The sequence below is a fragment of the Lissotriton helveticus genome, chromosome 2_1 (genome assembly GCF_964261635.1).
Source record: "Lissotriton helveticus chromosome 2_1, aLisHel1.1, whole genome shotgun sequence".
NCBI lineage: Eukaryota > Metazoa > Chordata > Amphibia > Caudata > Salamandridae > Lissotriton > Lissotriton helveticus.
In genome coordinates this window covers 667,428,048-667,450,705 of record NC_136059.1, presented here as the reverse complement: position 1 = coordinate 667,450,705, position 22,658 = coordinate 667,428,048, and the positions used below count along the sequence as shown (strand labels likewise).

Genomic DNA, 22,658 nt, shown 5'->3' with positions numbered 1-22,658 from the left:
ATAGGGAGAACACAATCTGTGAATCATCAGCGTAGGTGAATAGATTCAGACCAAAACAGTGAGCAATATGGGCCAAAGGAATAACAAAGATTAAAAAGAAGAGGACTAAGAATAGACCCCTGGGCACACCATGTGGGGAAACATAAGTATTGGACGTAGACGTATTAGAAAAAATTTGGAAAGTCCGGTCAGTGAGGAAGGATGAAAACCAGTGCAAGGCTTTATCGCCGATACCGAAAGAGGCAAGATTGTTAAGGAGGATATTGTGCGATACAGTATCGAAGGCTGCACTGAGATCAAGCAATATCAGTGCAGCCGATTCGCCTCGATCTAATAGTAGGCAAAGATTCTCAGTCACTCCTAAAAGAGTGGTTTCTGTTGAGAAACCCTGACGAAAGCCAGATTGGGAAGGGTGAAGAAGAATGTTGGTTGTTACAAAATGCGATAAATGCAAATGAATGTGCCTTTCAAGAATTTTAGACCATGCAGGCAGCAATGAAATGGGGCGGAAATTTGAAGCAACATTGGGATCCGCTGTAGGTTTTTTTAATAGCGGAGTGACCATTGCGTGCTTCCAACAGCTAGGAACCATGGCCGAGCTAAGAGAGAAATTAAGTAAGGTGCAAATCAGAGTGAGTTGCGGAAGCTCTAGCTTACATAGAATCGAAATAGGTAAGGGATCAATGGGGGAACCAGACTTAATATTGTTTAGAATTTCCAATAGAGTGATAGGTGAAAGATCAGGCCAAGTCAACAGAGAGGCCGAATGGGAACATGATTCAGTGGGAGACCAGGTAGAGCCAGCACCATTATTTATGATCGATGATGGATTAATTAAGGCATTTTTGTCATCATTTGTCATTGTAGCGTCATGGCAGCTGAGGATTTCCGTGTTCTGGAGGCCATCCGCCTGCTCAGTGAGGCAGGGCGGATGGACCTCCTCGTGGGCCCCCAGGGTGGGCGCGTCTGGCGAGGAGCGCATCTGCTGGGGTGGCAGCGGCCGTTCTGGCCTGCTCGCCGCCCTGAAGCTGGTGAGGACACAGGTAAGGCCCCCTGGCCGCGAGGAGGGGCCGAGCGTGACCCTGGGGAACAGGGCTGGAGGCGATGAGGGAGCGGGGGGGCCGTGGGACGCCTTTGCGGCGGGGCGATCTGGGGGCCTGCCATCGGGGCCATTGGTGGTTGAGTTGGACCGCTCCGCTGCTTCGTTGGCGGTCTCGTCTTTGAGGGAGGGGAGGTCCGGAGGGGAGGTCCGGGGCAGAGGTCGCGCCTCCTCCTGGGACCTCGCGTGCGGGAGCCGGCGGGCCTGGGCGAGAGGCGTGAGGAGAACTTCCCCCGATGTGGAGCGGGCGGGCAGGGGCGCCGGGAGAGAGTGTGTGAGAGCCGCGACGGGGCAGCGCGAAGAGCGCTCCCCCCCGCGGCAATAGAGGAGGCTCTTTCAAGTGCGGGCGGGGCGGAAGGTAAAGGGCAAGCAGCGGGGGAAGCGGACGGAGCGTTTCCCCAGCGACGAAGCACGTGGTCTGCAGGGGGGGGCGGATGCCAGTTTTCCCCCGCAAGCCCAGGAAGAGCGCGGGGGCCCGGGGGGGGGGGGCGGGGAAGGGCAGAAGTGGAGAGAGGGGGGGGAAGTGGGGCCGGAAAGGGGGCTGCGTGGGCCTTGTCCAGATGGGGGAGATGGCCGAGGAGCAGCAAGGACTGGGAGGCGGCGTCAGGGAGGCCAGGTGGCAAAGGTGGCAAGGGCGGGGGGATATGGGGGCCATGACTGGATGGGTGGGGCTTTTGGGGATGTTGGTTTGGCGGCGGTGGGGGAGACAAATGCAGAAGGGTGTGGGGGAGGGGCTTGGGGCCCAGAGGGAGCAGGAGGAGGTGGGGGGTGGTCCCCGTTGTTGATATCGGATGAGAGTGGGGGGAACTGGGAGGGTTTGGACATATTTGAGCCATGGCGGGAGGGGGTAAGGGAGGCACATGGGGGGCAGGGAGGGCCTGGAGGGGGTGGGGGGCTATTGGGGTTGGGGGGAGGCCTGGCCGGGGGGGTGTTTGAGGGGCAGGGGTCCGGCGCGGGAGGCTGGAGGGACGGGGGTCATGGTCTGATGACGGGAGTGCGGGTTTGGTGTGGAGCGACGAGGAGGAGGTGGAGAGGCGGAAGGGGGAGGATGAGGGGGGCGTGGGGATCTGGGGCACGGGGGATGGGTTGGAGGCAGGGGGGGGGTTGGGGTTTCGGTGGAGTGAGGGACCCAGCACACCAGTCCGGCCATTTTTCTTGCAGGAAGAAGAGCGTCGAGGGGCTCCTGACTTGGCAGGGCTGAGGACGGCCCAGCGGCGCAAAGGGAGGGCGGAGCCTCCCGCGGCGAGCCTAGTACCGGCGGGGATCCCGTTGTGGCCGGCACAAGAAGGCCCGAGGCAGGCTCGCCGACCCCAGCACCCACAGGGCACCAGCGGCCTGGGGAGTCTCGCCGCTGGAGGAGCGACACGCGCGTTTTATTTAATATGGCTGGCAGGGGGCAGTCGGTGCCGCCGACAGGAAGGGTGTGTGGGGCAGGTTCTGTGCAGGTGGTAGAGGGTGAGGATAGTTTAGAGGAAGGAAAGTTGAGGGATGGCGAGGGCGGAGGGGGGCGCAATAATGGTGTTGCTAGTGTTTTACAGAGGTCACGGGCCAGCGGGAGCGGACTGCCCAGGCATCACGTTGGGAGCCGAGAGCAGCATCGATGGAACAGCATAGTGGAGGACGGCCGGTGGATGCATTGGTGTCGGGTACGGATGCAGCGGCTGCCGCAGCGCGTTTGGTGTCTGTGGGGGTGGGGGGAAGAGGGGGTTGAGGGGGTTTGGCTGCGCAAAGGAAAGTATGTGGCAGACAAGGGGGGGGCCTGATGTGGTGCTCCAGGAGTCGGCGGGCAAGGACGCGGGCGCGGCAGGCAAGGAGGTGTTGGGGGACGGGACAAAAGGGGTAGTGGTGACCGGGTCTGCTAACAGGACGGGATCAGCAGGTGCGGGCGCGACGGGGGAGGACATTGCGAAGCCGGAGAGTAAGGAGCTAAAGATTAAGAAGCTTCCATACATGGGGGTCACAAAGCCGCTGAGGGCGCACTTGATGCTGGCTACGAAGGAACGGATTTGGAAGTGGGAGTACGTGGAAATCCTTAAGTTACTTCATCGGGAGGTGCGGGCGAAGGAGGGCTCGAAGGAAGAGGAGTATGAACTCCAGAAGAGGCCGAAAGTGCCCCTCACGATAGAGAACGGGACGGCGGCTTTTCAAATTTTTGCAAGCGTTTATTGCGAGAAGTTTCCGGAGCAGTCGGTGTCCTTGTTTGAATACATGGACATCATCAGGAAGGCCCAGATCACTGTGGGCGGTTTTGCCTGGGCTCAGTATGACGAAGAGTTCAGGGCACGGATGGCCTGGGATCCGGAGGCAAAATGAGGCGAGCTAGATACCGACCTTTGGCAACATACGATGGGGTTGGCTGGGTCGGGGAAGACCATTTTTACGGCAAGTGGGCTTCCCATCATTTATCAGCCCTTTCAAGGCCGCCCCACCGGGAAGGGGTGGGGGCAGGGGCTAAAAATCAATCAGGCAATGCAGGTCCCTGTTGGGATTACAACAAGGGGTTGTGTACGCGAGAGCATTGCCGTTTCCGGCACGAATGTTCCGGCTGCGGGAAGTATGGCCACCCCCTGTTGGGACACGGCGGGCACATCCAAAGGGGGTCAGCGAGGGGCCACAGGCGTTCAGCGGGCGAGCTCCAATCAGGCAGCCGGGACGGGCAGAGGTGATAAGGGTCCTGGGCCCAAGGGCTCATACGCCGGTTAAAGTGGATCGGCTGGTGGCGGTGCTACGCGATTACCACACCGCGGGGGCCACCGAACATCTGCGGGCGGGGTTCTAGGATGGGTTTCGCCTAGGGTATGAGGGGCCCAGGCAGCGGAGGTGGGCCGACAATTTGAAGTTCGGCAGGTGGGGAAACAGCCATTACAACGAAACTTTCACAACGCACTACCATTACAACGAAACTTTCACAACGCAGAATCCATTACAACGCATGCCATTACAACGCAGATGCTATTACAACGCATGCCATTACAACGTAAGTATGGGTAAGTATTTAATTTAATTTTAACCCCTACACTATCCAACACTTCCCCTACTATTACACCCCCTGGAGTTAGAATAGTAATTTTAACCCCTACACTATCCAACATTTACACTACTATTACATTTCCATTAATGAAAATTAAAAAAAAATACTTACCCATACTTACGTTCTAATGGCATGCGTTGTAATGGCACACGTTGTAATAGATCCTGCGTTGTAAAAGTTTTGTTGTAATGGTATGCGTTGTGAATGTATGCATTGTAACGTCATACATTCCCGCCAGGGAGCACCCGGAGGTGGTGCAGAGCAAGCTGGAAAAGGAGGTGTGCGAGGGCCGCATGGCGGGTCCTTTTGAGGATTGGCTGTTGGAGGAGTTAACTGTCTCCCCAGTCGGGGTCGTGCCAAAGAAGGAGAGAGACTAAGGAGTTAGGTCCGTATGAGGTGTGGGGCAGGCTGGACCCTATTAAATTAATAACACAACAAAAAATGCCTACACCCAACTATTTTTTCAAAAACACTTATTCCTAAAGAATGGGGCAAACAAAAAGACTTGAGTTTGACCCGGTATTTTTATTTATACCTATCTACTTCATTATTTATTCACTATTTTTTTAATTTTACAGAAAAGGAAAAAAGACATTCAATATATTTCAATTACATATACAAAACTATGTACAAGACCATTATTTACATTTCATAACCCTATCATACATTCTACACAATACGAAATACAAACAAAAGGAAAAAATTGAAATTCTACAATAGAGCTAATCTGTATTCATAAGAAAAGAAAGGAGACAAAGTCAAAAGAAGGAGCAACTCTTCAATTGAAGATGACTTTACTATTGGCGAAAGCCAATTGGAACGCTTAGTGATGTTAATTGCTCCCTCAGATGTGCCGTCGTGTTTCTAGTCCAAGGAAACCAGTTCCTGGACTGTCATCAGGGCTGTGTCGCTTATCTGTATCAAAATGCAGAAAAACAATAAAGATTTTATTATTTCCCTGCACTCCTCCCTTTCTACTCGTGTTGCACCAACAATTTTTACAAAAATAAATAAAATACCTATCGATATCTGAATTCCTAGCCTCTCTCGATGTCTTCAGGCTCAGGTTGAACTAGTTTTGGACAATCTATTGGATCTTTGTTGTGGTTCAGAATTTTAGTCCCTACAAATGAAACAATTGGCTACATTATAGCACCGCTTGCTATGAACAAAGGAGGACTAGTCGAGAGCAGAAATAATATTACTCTTTCCTACCTCTCTTCGAGAAGGACTGAGTCTCAGTAGTAGTTGTTCTTTCACTTGCATTCCAGTTATAAGTGGCCGAATCTACCAAAAGGAATTATAACCCTGTTATCGCCATTATCTCAGTTTACATGTACATTGTAATCCCAACCAATTCTCTTGTAAACATACCTTCCTCTTCGCAAGACACGGCAGGTGCTGGATCTAAATTATTTTTTCCTGCACCCCATCAGGAGATGCTCCCAACGTGGGTTGAAACAAATCCTTATTAACTACATGCACTTGTCTGTTTAGATTACACCAATGCCGCTTACGCAGTGGCAGTCTAAGCTAATGCGTAAAGAGTACCTGTTTTCGCAGCTCCACCGAACTGAATTCCCTCTATTCTGGTGTGCCGGTGGCCATCTTTTATTGCTTATATCGTAAACCTCGTGGGAAGTACCAAGACTTCTGGGGCATGTAGTTTCTATTAGATGAAGAAGCTATGTCGAATCTTTGCTTATTTGAGCCCGCTAAACATGGATGTGGTAATCCAAAACCAATAATCCAAATCCAGGGAACTGTATGAAAAACTGATTATTTTACCAAAAAACAGTATATTCAGCTGGAACGCAAACCCACTAGAGTTTTTAAAAAGGAGGTGCGCACAATGTATAAAACGGGGCGACCGATTTAACCCGTTCAAAGTCTGGATAATTCAGACAGGTTATTCAACCCTGTCAGGGTGCTATTAAACTTCAAAATAAGGTATGCCTCTTTTTGTAGCAGTACTCGATATACGTCTGCCGGGCGTTTTATCTGACTGATCGTAAATAGGATTGACCACTTGAAATCATTCTCATTGTGCCCTTCCTCTACAAAATGTTCAATCATCGGAGCAGACATGACATTCTTTTTAATGCGTGACCTGTGCTGGCTGATCCTCAAATTGACCAGTTGATTCGTTTTGCCAATATAAATCTTACTGCACGGGCATAATATCACATATACCACGTTTCTCGTTTTGCAGTTTGTAAACCTATGGTGTTTCCATTTAACTCCTGAATGCTGGAATTCATTACCCTCTATCGTACGGGAGCAGGCAACACAATTCCCGCATTTGTGGTGTCCTTCGAGTGGTTTCATTTTCCATTGACTGAGCAAATGGCTTTTTACCTTCGGTACAGAGATGTCAGCCCTGACAATCTGTTGGCCTATACTTTGATTTTTCGTATAGGCAAAAATCGGTCGTGGAAATGGGCATTCTAACCCCTCGAGGAGGTGCCAGTTTTTAAGCACAGCCTGCCACAAAGGACTTTCTGTAGAAGACTGGCCAGGGCTTTGGCGGGGCGGCACCCGCCGCAGCACCACGTACGGCTCCCCGCGGGAGTCAGAGGATTTACGGATGTGGCATTTTTTCTTACAGCATTTCAACGGAATTCCCATGCAGATGGGGGAGACACTGGTCTGAGACGTGCAGATCTTCTCGGACGCGGCGTGGGAGCGACGGACTCGGTTTGTACTGGCAAGGTCGGTGGTGCCTGGAAACATGGCCGCTGGAGTGGGCAGGGGGGGGAGCAGGATTATCGCCTTCCTCGAGTTTTTTCCGTTGGTGGTGGCAGTGTGAGGGGAAACTGCTGGCACACAAGAGGGTAACGTTTCACGTGGACAACATGGCGGTGGTGGAGGTGGTCAATCGGCAGTCGGCCAGGGATGTACAGGTGTTGAAGCTGCTGCGTGTGTTTGTGCTTGGCTGCTTGAGTTTGGATATTGCTTTTCGCGTGGTGCATGTGCCCGGGGTCGACAATGAAACAGCGGATACTTTATCTCGTTCGCAGTGGGGGAGATTCCGTGGCTTAGCCAAGGATGCAGACCAGAATCCGACCAGCATTCCCCCTCAGATGTGGTACGTAGGCAACAGGATGTTGCAGCTGGTTCTTGGCGGTGTCTACGAAGGTGACGTACTTGACGGCGTGGAAGCATTTCTTGGCGTCCGGGGCGTGGTGGCGGTCCTCGGGAGGGGAAAGGCAGGAGGACGTGGTTCAGTTCATTCTGGATTTAATTGACAAGGGTCTCACGCGGGTCACGATTGTGGGCAAACTGGCGGGGATCCCTTTAATGGGTAAACTGTTGTGGGGGTATGCGCCGTCGACGGGGGAGCTTGGGTCTCGCATGTTGGAGGGGTGGGCCCAAGAATGCGGGAGGGGGTGCAGGGTCTGCCGGCCTTTGTCGCCGGGGTTGCTGGAGCAGGTTATTGATGCGTTGCCAGGTGTGTGTTTTGACGCTGGGGAGGCCTGTTTGTTCGCCACTTTGATGGTATGGATGTTTGTGGGAGCCTTTAGGGTGTCTGACTTGCTGGGTGTGCGGAAGGATGCGGGTCTACAGTGGTCAGAGGTGTCGTTCAGGGAGGGGGAGGTACGCTTGTGGTTGAGGAGAGCGAAAACGGATCAGAGGGGGGTAGGTTGTTGGGTTTCATTGTCGGCAGTCGCGTCGGGAGTAGGTGCCCTTTGAGGTGGGGATTGAGACTGAAAGCGGCAGGGTGTCTGGAGGGGGCTGTTTTTTGACATGCGGCCGGCCGTCGAAGGCGCAAATACTGGCAGTTCTGCGCAAGGCATTGCGGGGGCTGGGGCTGGACGGGAAACGCTTTGGCACCCACTCTTTTCGGATTGGCACGGCGTCTGAGGCGCACCGGCAGGGGCAAGGGAACATTATGCGGCTAGGCAGATGGTCGTCGGATTGTTTTCGTCGTTACATTCGGGGCACGTCCAGCGCTTGAAGTGCGCGGTGGCTATGGTGACTGTGGTACTTACTTTTTGTTTCTTTTTTAGGTTCGGTGGCGGGTCCCCTCGCCAGAGACATGGCGGTCTGGATCGTGGGGCATTCCTTGGTTAGGAGGGCCCCGGTGCACGAGCGATCCAGTTATTTTGGAGAAAATGTGGGTTTCAACCCTAATGTGTTTGGCATAAGTTGGAAGGGTAAAGGGGGCATGTTGTGGCGGGAATTGGTAACCACGCTCAACACCATGGTGGTAGCGGGTAGGTGTCCTGACGTCCTAGTGCTGCATTTGGGGGAAAATTATATGGTGAGGGAGACTGGTCTGGTGCATATGAGGGCCATGAAGAGGGACCTGGGTGAGATCAAGAGCAGGTGGTCAGGGTGTTTGGTAGTGTGGACAGAGTTTGTGCCGCGTCGGGTGTGGAGGGGCGCGGTGCATCCTCAGGCAATTGACAAGGCAAGAAGGAAGGTGAATGTGGAGATGGTGAGGTTCTGTAGGCACCTGGGTTTCTCTAGGATTTGGCACAAGGATATAAGGTATGATGCCCCGGAATTGTTTAGGGGTGACGGGGTCCCTTTGTCCCCTATGGGCATGGATCTTTACCTGCTGGAGCTCCGCAAGGTGTTGTCGCGGTTGTTGGGGGTTCGCTAGAGGTCGGGAGGTTTATGCCTGTTTTGGGGAGGAGGGGGCAGGAAAAGTAGGGAGGCGGTGTAGCCACCTATCCTCCCGACTTTTCCTGGGTGGCGGTGTTTGTTTTGGAAGTTGGCCAAGTTTGGCTGGAGTTTTTGGTAGTTAGCGTTAAGTTGGGGAGTTGGTGTTCAGGAAAGGGGAAAGGTTAAACAGGTTGGAGGTGTTACATTGGTGCTCGTTAGTTACAGTTGCAGGAAGACGGATAGGAGGTTAGGTTTTGGGGGTTTAAGAAGGTCAAAGGTTATGGGATAAGATTGTGTATTATGGTGGATTTATGTAATGTATTTGCATTTTATGTATTGTGTTTTGCAGGGTGGGGGATGTTTTTATCATGTGGGGATCGTAGGGGCGGGGGGAGGAAAGGCAAGGGGTCAGGTAACTCAATGTTTAGAGAGGTTTTAGTTTTGTAAGGCGAGGAGCAAGTTTAATAAAGTTTGTGATGTGCACCTGTTTCAATAAAGCGGCCTTTTACACACGCAATACGGTTGTCAGTCTGGCGTGCCCCCCTTCTCCCTCCCAAGGGGGTTTTGGGGGCAGCCGAGCCTCGAGGTCTGCCCCCCGGGCAGATTGAGATGGTGAGGGGGGGCGAGATGGCGGCAGCCATGTTGTGCTGTTTTTTTGGGCTGCTTCAAAATAAAGCCCAAAGGCTTATAGGGGGTTACAGCGCCTGCCCAGCCACCATTTTAGGTTTTGGTAACCTGGTGGCTGGGAGTGCTGCAGGCTAGGTTTTTGTCCCCGCCCACCCTCCCTGGTTTTCGGATTTTTGGGAGGTTGTTACGTTTTTGATAGGGCCAGTTTCTGGAACAGGTGCGCAGGGTTTTCTGAATTGTATGTTGTCGCTTGGAACAGGTGCTGGAGGTGTTTGTTTTGGAAGTTGGCCATGGTTGGCTGGAGTTTTTGGTAGTTAGCGTTAAGTTGGGGAGTTGGTGTTCAGGAAAGGGGAAAGGTTAAACAGATTGGAGGTGTTACATTGGTGCTCATTAGTTACAGTTGCAGGAAGACGGATAGGAGGTTAGGTTTTGGGGGTTTAAGAAGGTCAAAAGTTATGGGATAAGATTGTGTATTATGGTGGATTTATGTAATGTATTTGCATTTTATGTATTGTGTTTTGCAGGGTGGGGGATGTTTTTATCATGTGGGGATCGTAGGGGCGGGGGGAGGAAAGGCAAGGGGTCAGGTAACTATGTTTAGAGAGGTTTTAGTTTTGTAAGGTGAGGAGCCAGTTTAATAAAGTTTGTGATGTGCACCTGTTTCAATAAAGGGGCCTTTTACACACACAATACGGTTGTCAGTCTGGCTTGCACCCCTTCTCCCTCCCAAGTCACCCCACAACAGGAGCAAGAAGCGTTAGTCGTTGGGTATATTGTAGCGATCATTTCAGGCTTATAGTATAAACTGTGTAAGGTGTGTAACTCAGTGCAGCTTCCAGTCTCCCTCAATTGCCTGTAAACATTAGGGGATCACTTTTCAAGAGGCATTCATTGCTGCCCTTTGTCATGCCCCAAATGCTTGGTAATCTTTCTTTAACTACCCTTCTACCGCTATTATGTAAGGAGCAGAGTTCTTGGGAGTGAGGACAGACCAGCTAGTTTACCCAAATGGTTAGTTTTCCAATTTGATCTGTATCTCTTTTAAAGAAGTGCCCGAAAACCACGTGGCTACCCACTGTAGCTGTGCTCCTATGTAGCAACAGTCATAGTCTGGAGCTTCCAGACCTCCTTCAGCAATGGAGCTCTCACAGAACCACTCTACCAGCCCAGCTCTAAATAAGATAAAGGAGAACATAATCAAATTCACAGCAAACCTTGAGAAGCAACTGCACAGGTAGATTAGCACAATAATGCAACAATCACTGCAATAATGCACCCTTTCTGCTAACACTAGCCTTCCCATAACGAACAAAGGGATTCTCCAAAAAGCAACATTGCTCTTGAGAGCAGACATAGCACTCCGATTCTACATGACAAATGTGGACTCCTAGGTATTGGAATGTGCGACACTCACACAGCAGTGTTTGACCATACAAAAAGCAGGCAGCAACTAGCACGGCAGCTGGCCGTATCAGGAGTATACTAGTCTTGTCCCAATTTACTTGCAGGCCTGACACATTCCCAAACCTTTCTAGTTCTGCAATCAGTGGGACTAGTCTCCCAAGTAGAGTAGCATGTCACTGACATACAAAGAAATAGCATGTACATTATTACTATAGAAATGCCACTAAAACCTCTTTTGAGGTGTTCCATATTGGCAAATCGTACAGGACTACAGGACCTAACCCCATCGTTCCATTTACTGCTAAAATGTACCTTTGACTAAACGCATCAAACACATTTCCATGTCTACACCCATTACTGTGTGTTGTGAACTCAATATAGGTGTTGTGTGCAACACACAGAATCGCTGTATTATATTCAAAGCGGTGCTGTGCCTTCGTAAGAAACAGCTTTGACCTGGATGTATAAATAACACGAGCACCCAGCATGCAATCACGTTACTCTCAATCTTGGCATGTTCAGCACTGACCAAGATCGAAACCATTCTTTCTAACCTTGCTAGGTTTTGGAAGACAAAATTACAGCTACTCTTATCGAGTAAGGCAGTATATCTTTCAAAGTCACAGCTGAATACATGTCGATCCATATAACACGAATGAAAACTGGAGGGGAACCCGCTGGCACTGAAGGTCTTCCCCTTAACTATGTGCTTAACCTTTTAACTTCAAGCACCATAAGAGTTATCTAGCTCACCCTCCTGGAGAAGTGAGACCTAGAATAACAAGACTGAGACATGGTGAAAAGGAAACTGTAAACTGGCCACACAAGACAAGAAAAATTAGAAGGATGAAGCTGCCCTGAGCAAATTACAATTCTTAAAAGGCTTACCTACATCAACCAACTGAAAAAAAGTAAAACTCTGGGACTACGCCGATCACAAAAGCACCAGTCTTCCATTCAGATGAACTTAAAAGCACCCTGTACTGCAATCAACCTCATAAGCACCACATACCATCAAACACTAACATTTAAACGCCCAGGAAAGTGCAACACTGTTCACCGTGTCATTTTGCACTTGTGAGCTCGGTGACTATGGGTGCTGGGTGAAGGAGGGGTGGTCCTCCAGTGAGGTTGGATTCCCATGTGGCCCTCAACACTGAGGAAGACCCACTGACACTGGGCGTCATGTTACTGAGACATGCCAAGTGTCCTATTCCCGGTCAGTAGAAACACGTGTGCCATGGAGCAGGTTCAAAGGGCCTCCAAGGGCTTCGGCGGCTGACCACTCAAGGCTAGAGAGGTGGGACACATCAGGCAGGACATTCATTGTTGGGACGTATGGGAAAGGCCATGGTGGATTCATCTATAAAGAACTTTAAGCATTTTTCTTCGATTGAAAAAAATCAGAAACCACCAGAACGTCCCAAATCCATTACTCCACTGGAATAAGAATGTAAATAAAGTCCTTTGAGAGCCCTCAATGGGGACAAGAATGCCTATATGCTCAGGTTATGCCGATCTTCTCGCGCTGTCAGAAGGAGTGCCAATTCTACATTATGACTACCCAACTGATCAGACGAGAAGGGCACCCCTAGCATCTTACCTGAAAACTAAAAGAAAAACATGTTAAAAACCTCTGCAGTCAATATGTTTGATTGTACATTACAGAGGAGTGCAGCAAATTACCTGAATAGAACTCTGGAAATGTACCTTGAACCCGTTTCTTCCTGGCACCATCTCCCAGTTGCTCATAGTGAGGTTGTTGTTTCTGAAGTCCAATGGCCCTTGACAATCAGATCTTGTAAGTGTCTGCCACTTCTACAACAGCAGCCTGAAGGTTCATTCGTAATGGCTTCATGGGGCGGCGGTGCCAAAAACAGACCATTTGGAAAGTAGTTTCTATTTACTCTCCCATCAAACGAGTACTGGATTGAAAACTATGTGCACCAATTACTCGGCTGAAATAGCGGTATTATAAACTGCAATATAATTACCCCAAACACCATTTTTTGTAAACGTTCAAACAACTTGTATCTAGAAATGGACTTCAGATTTTTTTAAACTAAAAATTGCATTGAGGGCACACTTAATTTGTCTGACTGTTGGGAAATTTTCATCTCACACCCTTTTCTGCATGGTGAGAATGTATTTCTCTAGCTGTTGCGTTTACTTTTGAGGACCACTTTTTTGCAGGTTGTGACATCAGGCTTTTTGAATAATTCTAGAATATGTCCTTTGCATACAGTACTGCACACCCATTTGTCAAAACTAATTTTTATGTCAAGCTTGTCGGTCAGAGATCTATCCTTGTAAACGGTGGATAAAAGAAGAGAATGCTTCTAAGTCTTACTGTAGATTGGCAAAAAAATGCTCCCTTGTTATCACCTCTGATGTTCTACCCTCGCTCCCTTGTATCTAGGGTAGGCTCCTTAAAAATTCAATGTTGGTCAGTGAAGGTGTCACCTGCTTATATCTAGGTTTCTATACGGTGATACCTAAAGAAAATACTTACTTCTCCTTTAAAGTAAACCAATGACCCTTGTTACCTCAGCTCTCAATTTTATAGTTTCCAATGCCTTGTCTGGCTTTAGACCAAACAGCTCTCCGTCGTTTGGCAGGTTTTAGATCCTGGCTTCCACTTCCGTGCACACTGTAGAAGCTTGAGCTATCACCAACCTCCGAGCACAGTGCCTTGTACAGTTCGCAATAGCCGCTATCAGTATTACCAGGCGCGGTTCGTCCATTGGGGCGTGGGGGCGTAGCCCCCCCCTGCCCGACGCCGCCCGCAGCTCCCTCATGACAATCATGTCAATGAATCAACATGACGTCAGACCGCCGGGCGGGCGTCATGTTGATTGATTGACATTGTACAGGTGGCAACACAAGTACGCATGCGTGGGGACGGAGGGTGAATTTTTTACCCGTGCCCACGCATGCGCACTTGTGTTTTTGCGGCGTTGCGCATGCCCATCAGGAGCCCTAATGGGCGTGCTGCGGGCGAGAAGGTACCTGTGCCCCTGGCGCCAGGATTGGCCAGGGGCGCTGTGAGCCTGTGACATGTGGGGAGCAGAGCCCAGAGGTGGCGCGGACCGGGACCGGCAGCAAGGTAAGAGTGTGTGTTTTTCTTTTATTTTAAAGTGTTTGGTGCGAGCGTGCGTGTATGCATGAATGTTTGGTGGAGAGTGTTGTGAATGGATGTGTTTGTGTGTATGCGTGTGTGAATATATTTCTTTGAGTGTTGTGTATGTGGGTGGGGGGGGGGGGTCGCCGCCGGCCTGAGTGGCCTGGGGCCCGCATTTGAAAATCAGTTTGCGCCCCCACCACTGTAAAATGTCACCAGCCGCCCCTGAGTAATACACACTACTTACCTACTCTGATCTGGTTGGACAAAGCCTAAGAATTTTGACCTTTCAAACCACAGTTCGACAACAAACTGCTTTCTGGCGGCGAGTGTATTGGAAGCTTTTAATGGAGCTGGGATAGTGGCAGTCTCCTCCGTCATGAAACATTTAGGTTCTGGTCGTCTCACCTTGTGTAACAAAGCAGACAGCGCCCTGGGTTCCAGCAAATATTTGGGCTACCTAAATCTCTGAAATAGGCTTGGCTATTCTACTAGACGCTGTGCTAAATATTACAGTACTTTCTACTTAATCTCATTATCCCTTAGAATTTTTGTGGCTGATGCCATTTTTTCATACATAACAAGTTCGCCTACAAAATGCAGAGGACGACAACATGGGTAATGGTCTTGTGGGATTGAATTCATACAAAAAACCTTATGTTTTTTTTCCTATGGCTTTCTATCGAATGTTGTTGTCTTTTAGGCTATTGAATGGAGTCACCACACTCCATCTGGTGAAGAGTTAAGTTAGAAACTCCGGCACTGCTTATCTAATACAGTGTAAAACAACTTAATTACCTTTTGCAACACTCTTTCTGATGGATATAACCGCAGATCCCTCACCTCTTGAATATTGCCCAGGTGTGAGACTAACAGTAACCTCTTTAGAAATACCACTGTGTGCCAGTAGGTGGTGTTGTGCTGCTCTGCAGAGTCCAGTTCACATAAGGGTGAGGAATGGAAGGTATCCACCAGAAAGATTATTATTGTAGGTCAGAAACGTATGCTACTGATGGCTACATCAAACTGCAGATTCCTCACCTTGTGAATATATACCACAGCGGTATCTCCCAAAGTGGTAACTCTGAACCGGCTTAGATCAAAAAGTCCTGCAAGACCGAGCAGATTCATGACTGTAGAAACAAAATATCCAAATATAATCAAATATAAAATGGACAGACACCAGAGACACCATGCACGTTTTTACTTTTCTGTCTGACCCACTAGGAAAGCCCAAGGGAACACACCATCTAAAATTGCACTTGAGGTGAGCCAAACTGACTTTATGTGCTCCTACAGATCAAAAGCCTCTGCTGGACTGTGAGCAACCCAATTTGCACTCCACTTACAAGGTATGGTGCTGCCACCTTGACATGCCGAGCTGATTTTCAATACAGGGACACAGGCTGTATTACTTCTCCCCCGAGGAGAGAGATGACCTTCCTACCCAAACATGGATAATGCCTACTTCCATTGATGTCATTCTCTTTCCAAAATGTATGCACTGCAATGGTGCTTGTGTGCACCTGTTTTAGAATTCTTGGTGTGTGATTGTTGTCAATTTGTGAGTACAGTGATAGGAACAGGAGATGGAGATTTCCCGATAGAATTATTGTTGGACTTGGCCCTTTTTGCAGGGTCATCCCTGAACTTTTTGCCTTCCTCCTGTATTTTTTCTGACCTGCTGACTGTTTTATGACACTGGGCACTTTACCACTGCTGATCACTGCTAAAGTGCATATGCTGTCGATGGTAAATTGATATATGGATTAGTGACTCCATGATTGGCTGGTTTGGTTTACTTGTCAAACTCTAGTACAGTGCACTGAGTGTGCCTAATGACTGGTAAATCAAATGCTGCTGGTGGGCTTTCAGCACTAGTTGTGCCACCCACAGAAGCAGCCTGTAAAGTGTGCCTCAGGCCTGCCATTGCAGAGCCTGTGTGCAGTCTGGTACTGCCATGTTGACTGAGCAAGTGCCCCCACTTGCCAGTCCCTAAACCTTCCCATTTTTGCATATTAGTCACCCTTATGGTAGGCCCAAGGGCAGGGTGCATTGTAGGAAAAGGGTAGAACATGTACTGGTGTGTGTGGCATATCCTAATAGTGAATTACAGCCATTTTCGTTTTTCACTATTGCAAGGCTACCTTTTTCCCATAGGCCAGAATGGGCAGTTTGATTGTAACATCTTATAATCCTAAGTAACTAAAGAAACTAGGTAGAAATTAGAGTTTAGTATGCCTGAACTCAGAATGATAAAATACATATTTTAGTCTAGTTGGTTTTAACATTCTTTGTTTGAATATACCACTTTTAGAAAGTAGGTATTTTCTTGCCTAACTATCAAGGCCTGCCGCTGCTAGGTTGTGTATTCCTAGTCTGGAGTTTGTGTGACAGGGGCTGGGGGATTCCAGGAGACAGGGTGAGTGAGCACAGGGATAAATAGAGCTATCTGCATGTAGATGGGTGGGAGGAGTGCACCTGGGACCTGAATAGGGCTGCACCTGCCTTCCACAATGCTGGCTCCACCTCCTGTGGTGTGTCTGATGTCCCTGGCCCACACTGTCAAAGGAAAGGAGGAGTCTTGTCAACAAAGTGCTCCAGGACTGCACAGAACTGGTTTGGATGAGGCACAGACACTCTCTGCCTCCAGAGACAAAGGATTTGCTAGTATAAATATGGGGACCCAGACCCCAGAACTTTAGATCACTTTTGGGAAACAAGAAGAAACTTTGCTGAGGAGAGGAACCAGAGAAACTGAGGAGGAGACTATCCCTAAACGGAGTGCTGTTTGGGGCATTGGCCTGCAGTGGTTACCTGACTGCCAAAGAAAGGAGAAAGGACATTCTGCTACTTTCAAATCAACTTGTAAAGGATCTCTAAGGGCTTGCGATAGAGATTGCCTCCTGCTGAAGTCTCGGGGACAACAGACTTCCCCAACCAGCTCCCTTGCTGGGAATTGAAGTGCCTGCTGTTGAGCTGGGCCTTCTGAGAGAATGTGTGTTGCTGGGAGCTGGAAGCGCAACTCAAGACGAAGAAACGTGTCACCACCGCAGCCATTGTCGTCGCATCACCGGAGAGGAGTGTCGCCATTGCAGCAGACGCCGTCACATCACAGGAGAAGTGTGACGCCACTGTCGCCATCACATCACCCGAAGTGCCTCGCATCACCGGAGAAGAGTGTCGCCATTGCAGAAGACGCCGTCGCATCGCCGGAGAAGCGTGTCATAGTGCCTGTCGCAGCTCAGAAGAATCGTTGAGTCGCAGCACGGCTGTCGGGTGTGCATGCATCGTTATCGCATCAAGAAGACGATACCATTTTGTTTCATTGCACCGGATCTTCATCGCATCAAGGCACTGCTGGTCGCATCGCCACGGAAGCGCAGTAAGAAACCGACCCATCACCTCCCCATGTGGAGAAGAACTGACATCCCCTACACAGCAGTAGGGACCCGACGCATCACCGTTCTTGCGTGTGTATGGAACAAACCCATCACCTTCCCTGCAACACATTCGTTGTATAGCGTTACGCATCCAAAGGTACATTGAACTCAAAGTGTTGCATTTTACATCTAAAGAGAACTAAGCTATTTCTACCATTTTAAAGTACAGTATTGTGGATTTTTGTCATTTGTGGTCTTGTGTTAAGGTTATATAAAAATACTTATTTTTATACCACAACTTGTGTGGTGTCCATCTGTAGTGTTGTCACTGGGTTACTATATGTGTTTACAAATGCTTTACACACTGCCTCGGAGATAAGCCTGCCTACTCGTGCCAAGCTACCAAGGGGGTGAGCAGGGGTTATTTTAGGAGTGTAGCCCCTTACCCTGACTAGACACAAGGATCCCTATTTGGTCAAAGGTACCTACCTCTGCCAACTAGAGACCCCCAAATCTAAAAATTATGTAATCCTTGTGAATGTGGCAGCCTGCATAGAGCTGCCACAGGCCCTTGTTATGCATAAGAGCAGCTCACCTTAACTTTTCACATCTGGCCTGTGAATGCGCAATACACATCACCATTGACTGCATGGTGCATGTATTGACCAAAGGCTGAATACAGCTTGTTATACTACCAAATTGCTCTTATAAACATGTTTATATACGGAAATGCCAATAAAGACATTTAAAAAACACACACACACACACACACACACACACACACACCCCCATTGGCAATTTGTTTCTTACCCCTATATTTGTTGTAGGATGCTCAGGAATATGCACATGAAGATGATCCTTGAACTGGATGGCTAAAGTTTTGAAATGTTAAAGGGCCCAGCTAAAAGGGGCCCTGGATTCCAAGCAGTGACCCAACTTTTGGATAATTAATGAGCCTCTAGAACCAGTACTTTGTTTACAACTTGGGACATCTGAGAGGACAACATTTTACCAGGATAAGCTTTTCCCTTTCCCCCTCACCTGATGCTGAAGTACCAAACGTTGAAGACTGTTACAAGATCGGTCTGAAGAGGAGTGAGGCTGTGTCGACCTCGAGCATAGGATGGTGGACTGCATGGAGGACAACTCGAAGAGAAAGTGCGCTCAAGGAACTGCATGGATCTGCAGCCTAGCTCACCTGGGCTTATTACAAATAAATCGGTGTCTGCATTATGAGGAGGTCCAGGATGTGCTGAAAACACCTATTGAGTTCATATCGCCCTCTTGATTTGTCCTGTTGCATTCGCCAAACAATTTAGGAGTAAAGGATATTGCACATCATCTTAGATTTCCTTGACCTTGATAAAGGAACTCCGCCTCTTATCTCATTCCTCTACAGGCCACAATATCCAGTTTGGGGGTCCAACTTTATCCAGGATAATCTTGCAAATTTGAGACTCCTGAAGCTTGACCATCTAAATTAAGTGGTAAAATCACCATCAAACTGAAACTGCACATGTACAATGTCCTGTAAGAAGAATTTCCCAAAATCTTGAATTATGTGCTTATCAATTACAAGCTCAGTAAACTCTTAACAGTTACAAAGAAAGCTGAATCTTCCCATATCCTATTATTTCACATCTGATGGCCGTCTTTTCTGGTCATTTCTCCGACTGGTTTTGTCTGTAAAATGTAGTAAAATATACTCTCCGTAAGATCAAAAGCATCAGATTTAATCTCATTTGCAGAAATAACTATATAGTGTGAATGCTTTTGATGCTCTGAAATTCAACCATGTGTAACACGGGCAAAAACGACAAATACATCTTACCTCGATTTTTGATAGAATATCCACATTAGTGCTTGGTGCTATTGGTTTGTCTTTCTTCTTTACAATTGCTGAAATAGAAACAACAGTTTTCATTTGGATAACAGATACAGTGGATGGTACATTTCTGCAGAATATGCTTTTTTTGTTTTTATTTGGACATAAGATATGTTAGTAATGTTAAGCTAATTATAAATACAGCACAATCTAAGTCCAGCATATCAACATTTTCAAACTTTCGCAAGGTCTCCATGTGAGGCATCAAGATTTGGTTCAGCCAACTGCTAAAACCACTCCACTGAACTAACATCCACTTGCACCAACATCCACTTGCACCAACATCCACTTGCACCAACATCCACTTGCACCAACATCCACTTGCACCAACATCCACTTGCACCAACATCCACTTGCACCAACATCCACTTGCACCAACATCCACTTGCACCAACATCCACTTGCACCAACATCCACTTGCACCAACATCCACTTGCACCAACATCCACTTGCACCAACATCCACTTGCACCAACATCCACTTGCCATTAGTGCTTGCCCCGCTCTTCGAGAGTTAAGAACAGCTCTAGTAAGCAATAATGGCTAAATATCTCACAGTCTTCACTAAAGTGAAAATATTTAAATAGAACATTCACCTTAATGTGTAAGAGGTTTATTTACTATATTTTGTGATATAAAATATTTGTTTTCACCACTCATTAAAAACATTTAACAGAGTTTCTGTTCCATACAACTTTTAATCACGTTAATCGAAGTAAACCATCAAATGCATGCAATGGCCTGTGTACCGATCAAAAGAAAGTCATATTGGCCAACATTTCTTATCAAAATGCCTTTTGCCATCATAAATAAATGAACAAATAAACATGGAATACAAATCTGCATTCAAAGTCCGGGTACAGTGTTATCGGTCCGAGGTATAACAATAGTGTTACATTGATATAATCTGCTGACACCGATAAAGTTTAAATAGCAAAGTGAATACTAGGAACGTTCCCCTAAAGTAAACTACTTGTGTCAAAACCTGTTGAGGGTGCGGGGGTGGTACTAGACCGGCAGGGGGCACTGGGCCTCAACCGTGGTGGTTGAGGTTGATTGCCACTGGTGTCTAGTACAACTTTTTCCACACTTGACCTCAAGGGTAGCAAGCGTGAGCAGTCGAAATAGGGTGCATGAGCACAGGACAACGCAATCAACCAACAGAGACTATCACTTCAATGTTCACTCCATCGCTTGCCTTAAGAAAAGAACGTTTATTTTGATCACACAGCAGTACTAAATACTACTAAGTTAAACTTAGCATACAAGAAAGTGACCATGGGCGGTTCGCTCTTGCGGCACTAGAACGGCTGTGTTCCCTTCTGCTAACCCCATCCAGGGGACCCCTTGACAGTTGGTCCCCCACAATAGTCACAGCGAAAGCATGAATCAGGCTCAGGTGCAATTTAAATTTTCCCCATATATCAATTGCGCACTCAGTTCACATTTTCTTAAAGATTCTGACACTTGCTTGTGCAGCAGGTAATGTAATAGTCCACACTCCTCTGGAGCAGATCTGTGCCACACACCCGCAGTCGCTGAGCAGGCCAGGAGCAGCCTGCGTTTCCAATTTTTCATCAGCCTGGCTTGAACCCAAATGCGCATCAGCGTTTGTCCCTCAGCGCAAGGCCCGGCTGCTCCTGCTCTAACAGTGGATTGGTCATTAGCCATGACATCAGATGCAGGCCCTGGGCCACTACAGGTAGCTACAGCCCTTTTGAGGCCGACAGAAACCCAGCAGATGCTGGCATCAGTTCCTGCCACAAATCAGTTGTGGGAGACTAGGGGGGACTGTCTTCAGCACCAGTCACTCTTAGCTCACTCTCAGGTTGTCAATGGTTTCTGAATGTCCCAAACAGTATCTCCTCCTGAATATATACATTGCAATTTCTACAACACAACAGCGGCTTCCAAAGAAAGCCTCCAGGTGCTACCTAGCAGTGGCGAGCTTCCCAAGGCCTACCATTCTATGAAGATGGTGGTCTTCAAACTGTTTGAACGTCACTTCTGAATTGATATTTCACAGCTCTTGCTGCAACTCATTCCAGAGCTTTGCTGCAAGACCAGGGAGAATTCTTCCTTATTTCAGCAGGCAGACAAGGATTTAGGCACTCAGCTCCTCCAGCAGAAAGTGTAGACTTCAGGTAATGTCCCTTCAACTCTAGGAGACTGGCTGTCAGGCTGACATCATCCTTGGTTCCACAGCAGTACTCTGCGGAGCATTCCTTTCTTTGATCTTGAGGGACCTGGAGCTCAAACAAAGCAGGTAGTTTAGGTGCAATTTTCTTCACACATTTTCTAAACCGGGTTCTAAATCCACAGTCTCAAGCTTCAGGACCGTTTGGAAGTGGTTCTGTTTTCACGTGAACTTGTCAGGCTGCTTCCCACACAGAGACTTTGTGTAGAATAATTCTTCTCAGAGCAGGTAGAACTGGGTCTGTCTCCAGACTGGGACTCCCACAACACAGGCAAAACGAAATGTGTGGTGTCTGCACCTGGCTGTCACCACCCTCTCTGAAACAGCAACCAGGAATAGACATAAGGGCAGGACTATCCCACTTAGCACAGCAGAAACTACTTTCCCATCCTGCACCCCCATCATCAACCAAAAGGCCGTTCTTGGGAACAAGTAATACGCTTACTAAAGTCTTCCTGCAATTTCTAAAGGTATCCCTGTCTCCATCCCCCCTTCATCGGTGTCTAGACCTGCACCATCCAGCTACAGGGAAGTAGGCTTTACACCTCAGTGTATGGAAGCTGTCCTCATTTCTTATCCATCCTCCTTCTGTCATGTTAAGGCAGGGGCTTCCCAATATATCTCATTGGCTTCAGGACTCAGGCTTACTTGCACACAGAGCTTTACTACAGCACATGTGCTGCAAACGCACAACTCACTCCACACACTGGATGCTACCGCAAGGTTCTGGCTGTACACAAAAAAGCTGAACTTTACAGAAAAGAGCCTAGTAGGCCATACTCTCAAAAAACCTAGATTAAAAGGTGTGATCATATTAACAATTCCAAAAACATGGTTTTCTGCCACCACTGCTTTGTGTGTTATACTCAGGACTGGGACAGTAGCCCCTGTTCATAGTGAGGGCACACAGGACAGGTCTAAGAACTCATGTAGTGAAGGGCAGGCCTAGACCTCTGCGTACATGCTTAGAATAGCACGAGAGGAGAGACAACATAAAAGCCAGTGTACTAAATGTACATGCTGAAACACATTGTAAATGTTGGCAACTTTTCAGTTATCTCTTTCTACTGAACTACATTTGACTATTGCAGGTTTTCATGAAACTAAACCTGATTACCTGAGACATGGATCATAACACGGTTGTAATGTTTGTAGGTATTACCACGTTACACAGCAAACAGAGGTTTTCATCTATTTTATAATATATATTATTTATCTTAAGTTTTCGATTGTTAATTTATCTACATTTAAAATTGTTAAAGGGTAAAGCTAAAAGTTAAAATACAATGTAGTTCAGTTAA

At 48.0% G+C, this 22,658-nt stretch overlaps 1 protein-coding gene across 1 annotated transcript in view; it reads right to left on the bottom strand.

Moving 5' to 3' along the window:
• The window catches only part of POLR3G (RNA polymerase III subunit G), a 471,818-nt gene that overhangs the window by 64,042 nt on the left and 385,118 nt on the right, over positions 1-22,658 (bottom strand). The window contains exon 6 of the mRNA XM_078677340.1: positions 19,108-19,175. Coding sequence (XP_078533466.1) covers positions 19,108-19,175 — 68 coding nt within the window. The remainder of the gene's footprint in view (positions 1-19,107; positions 19,176-22,658) is intronic.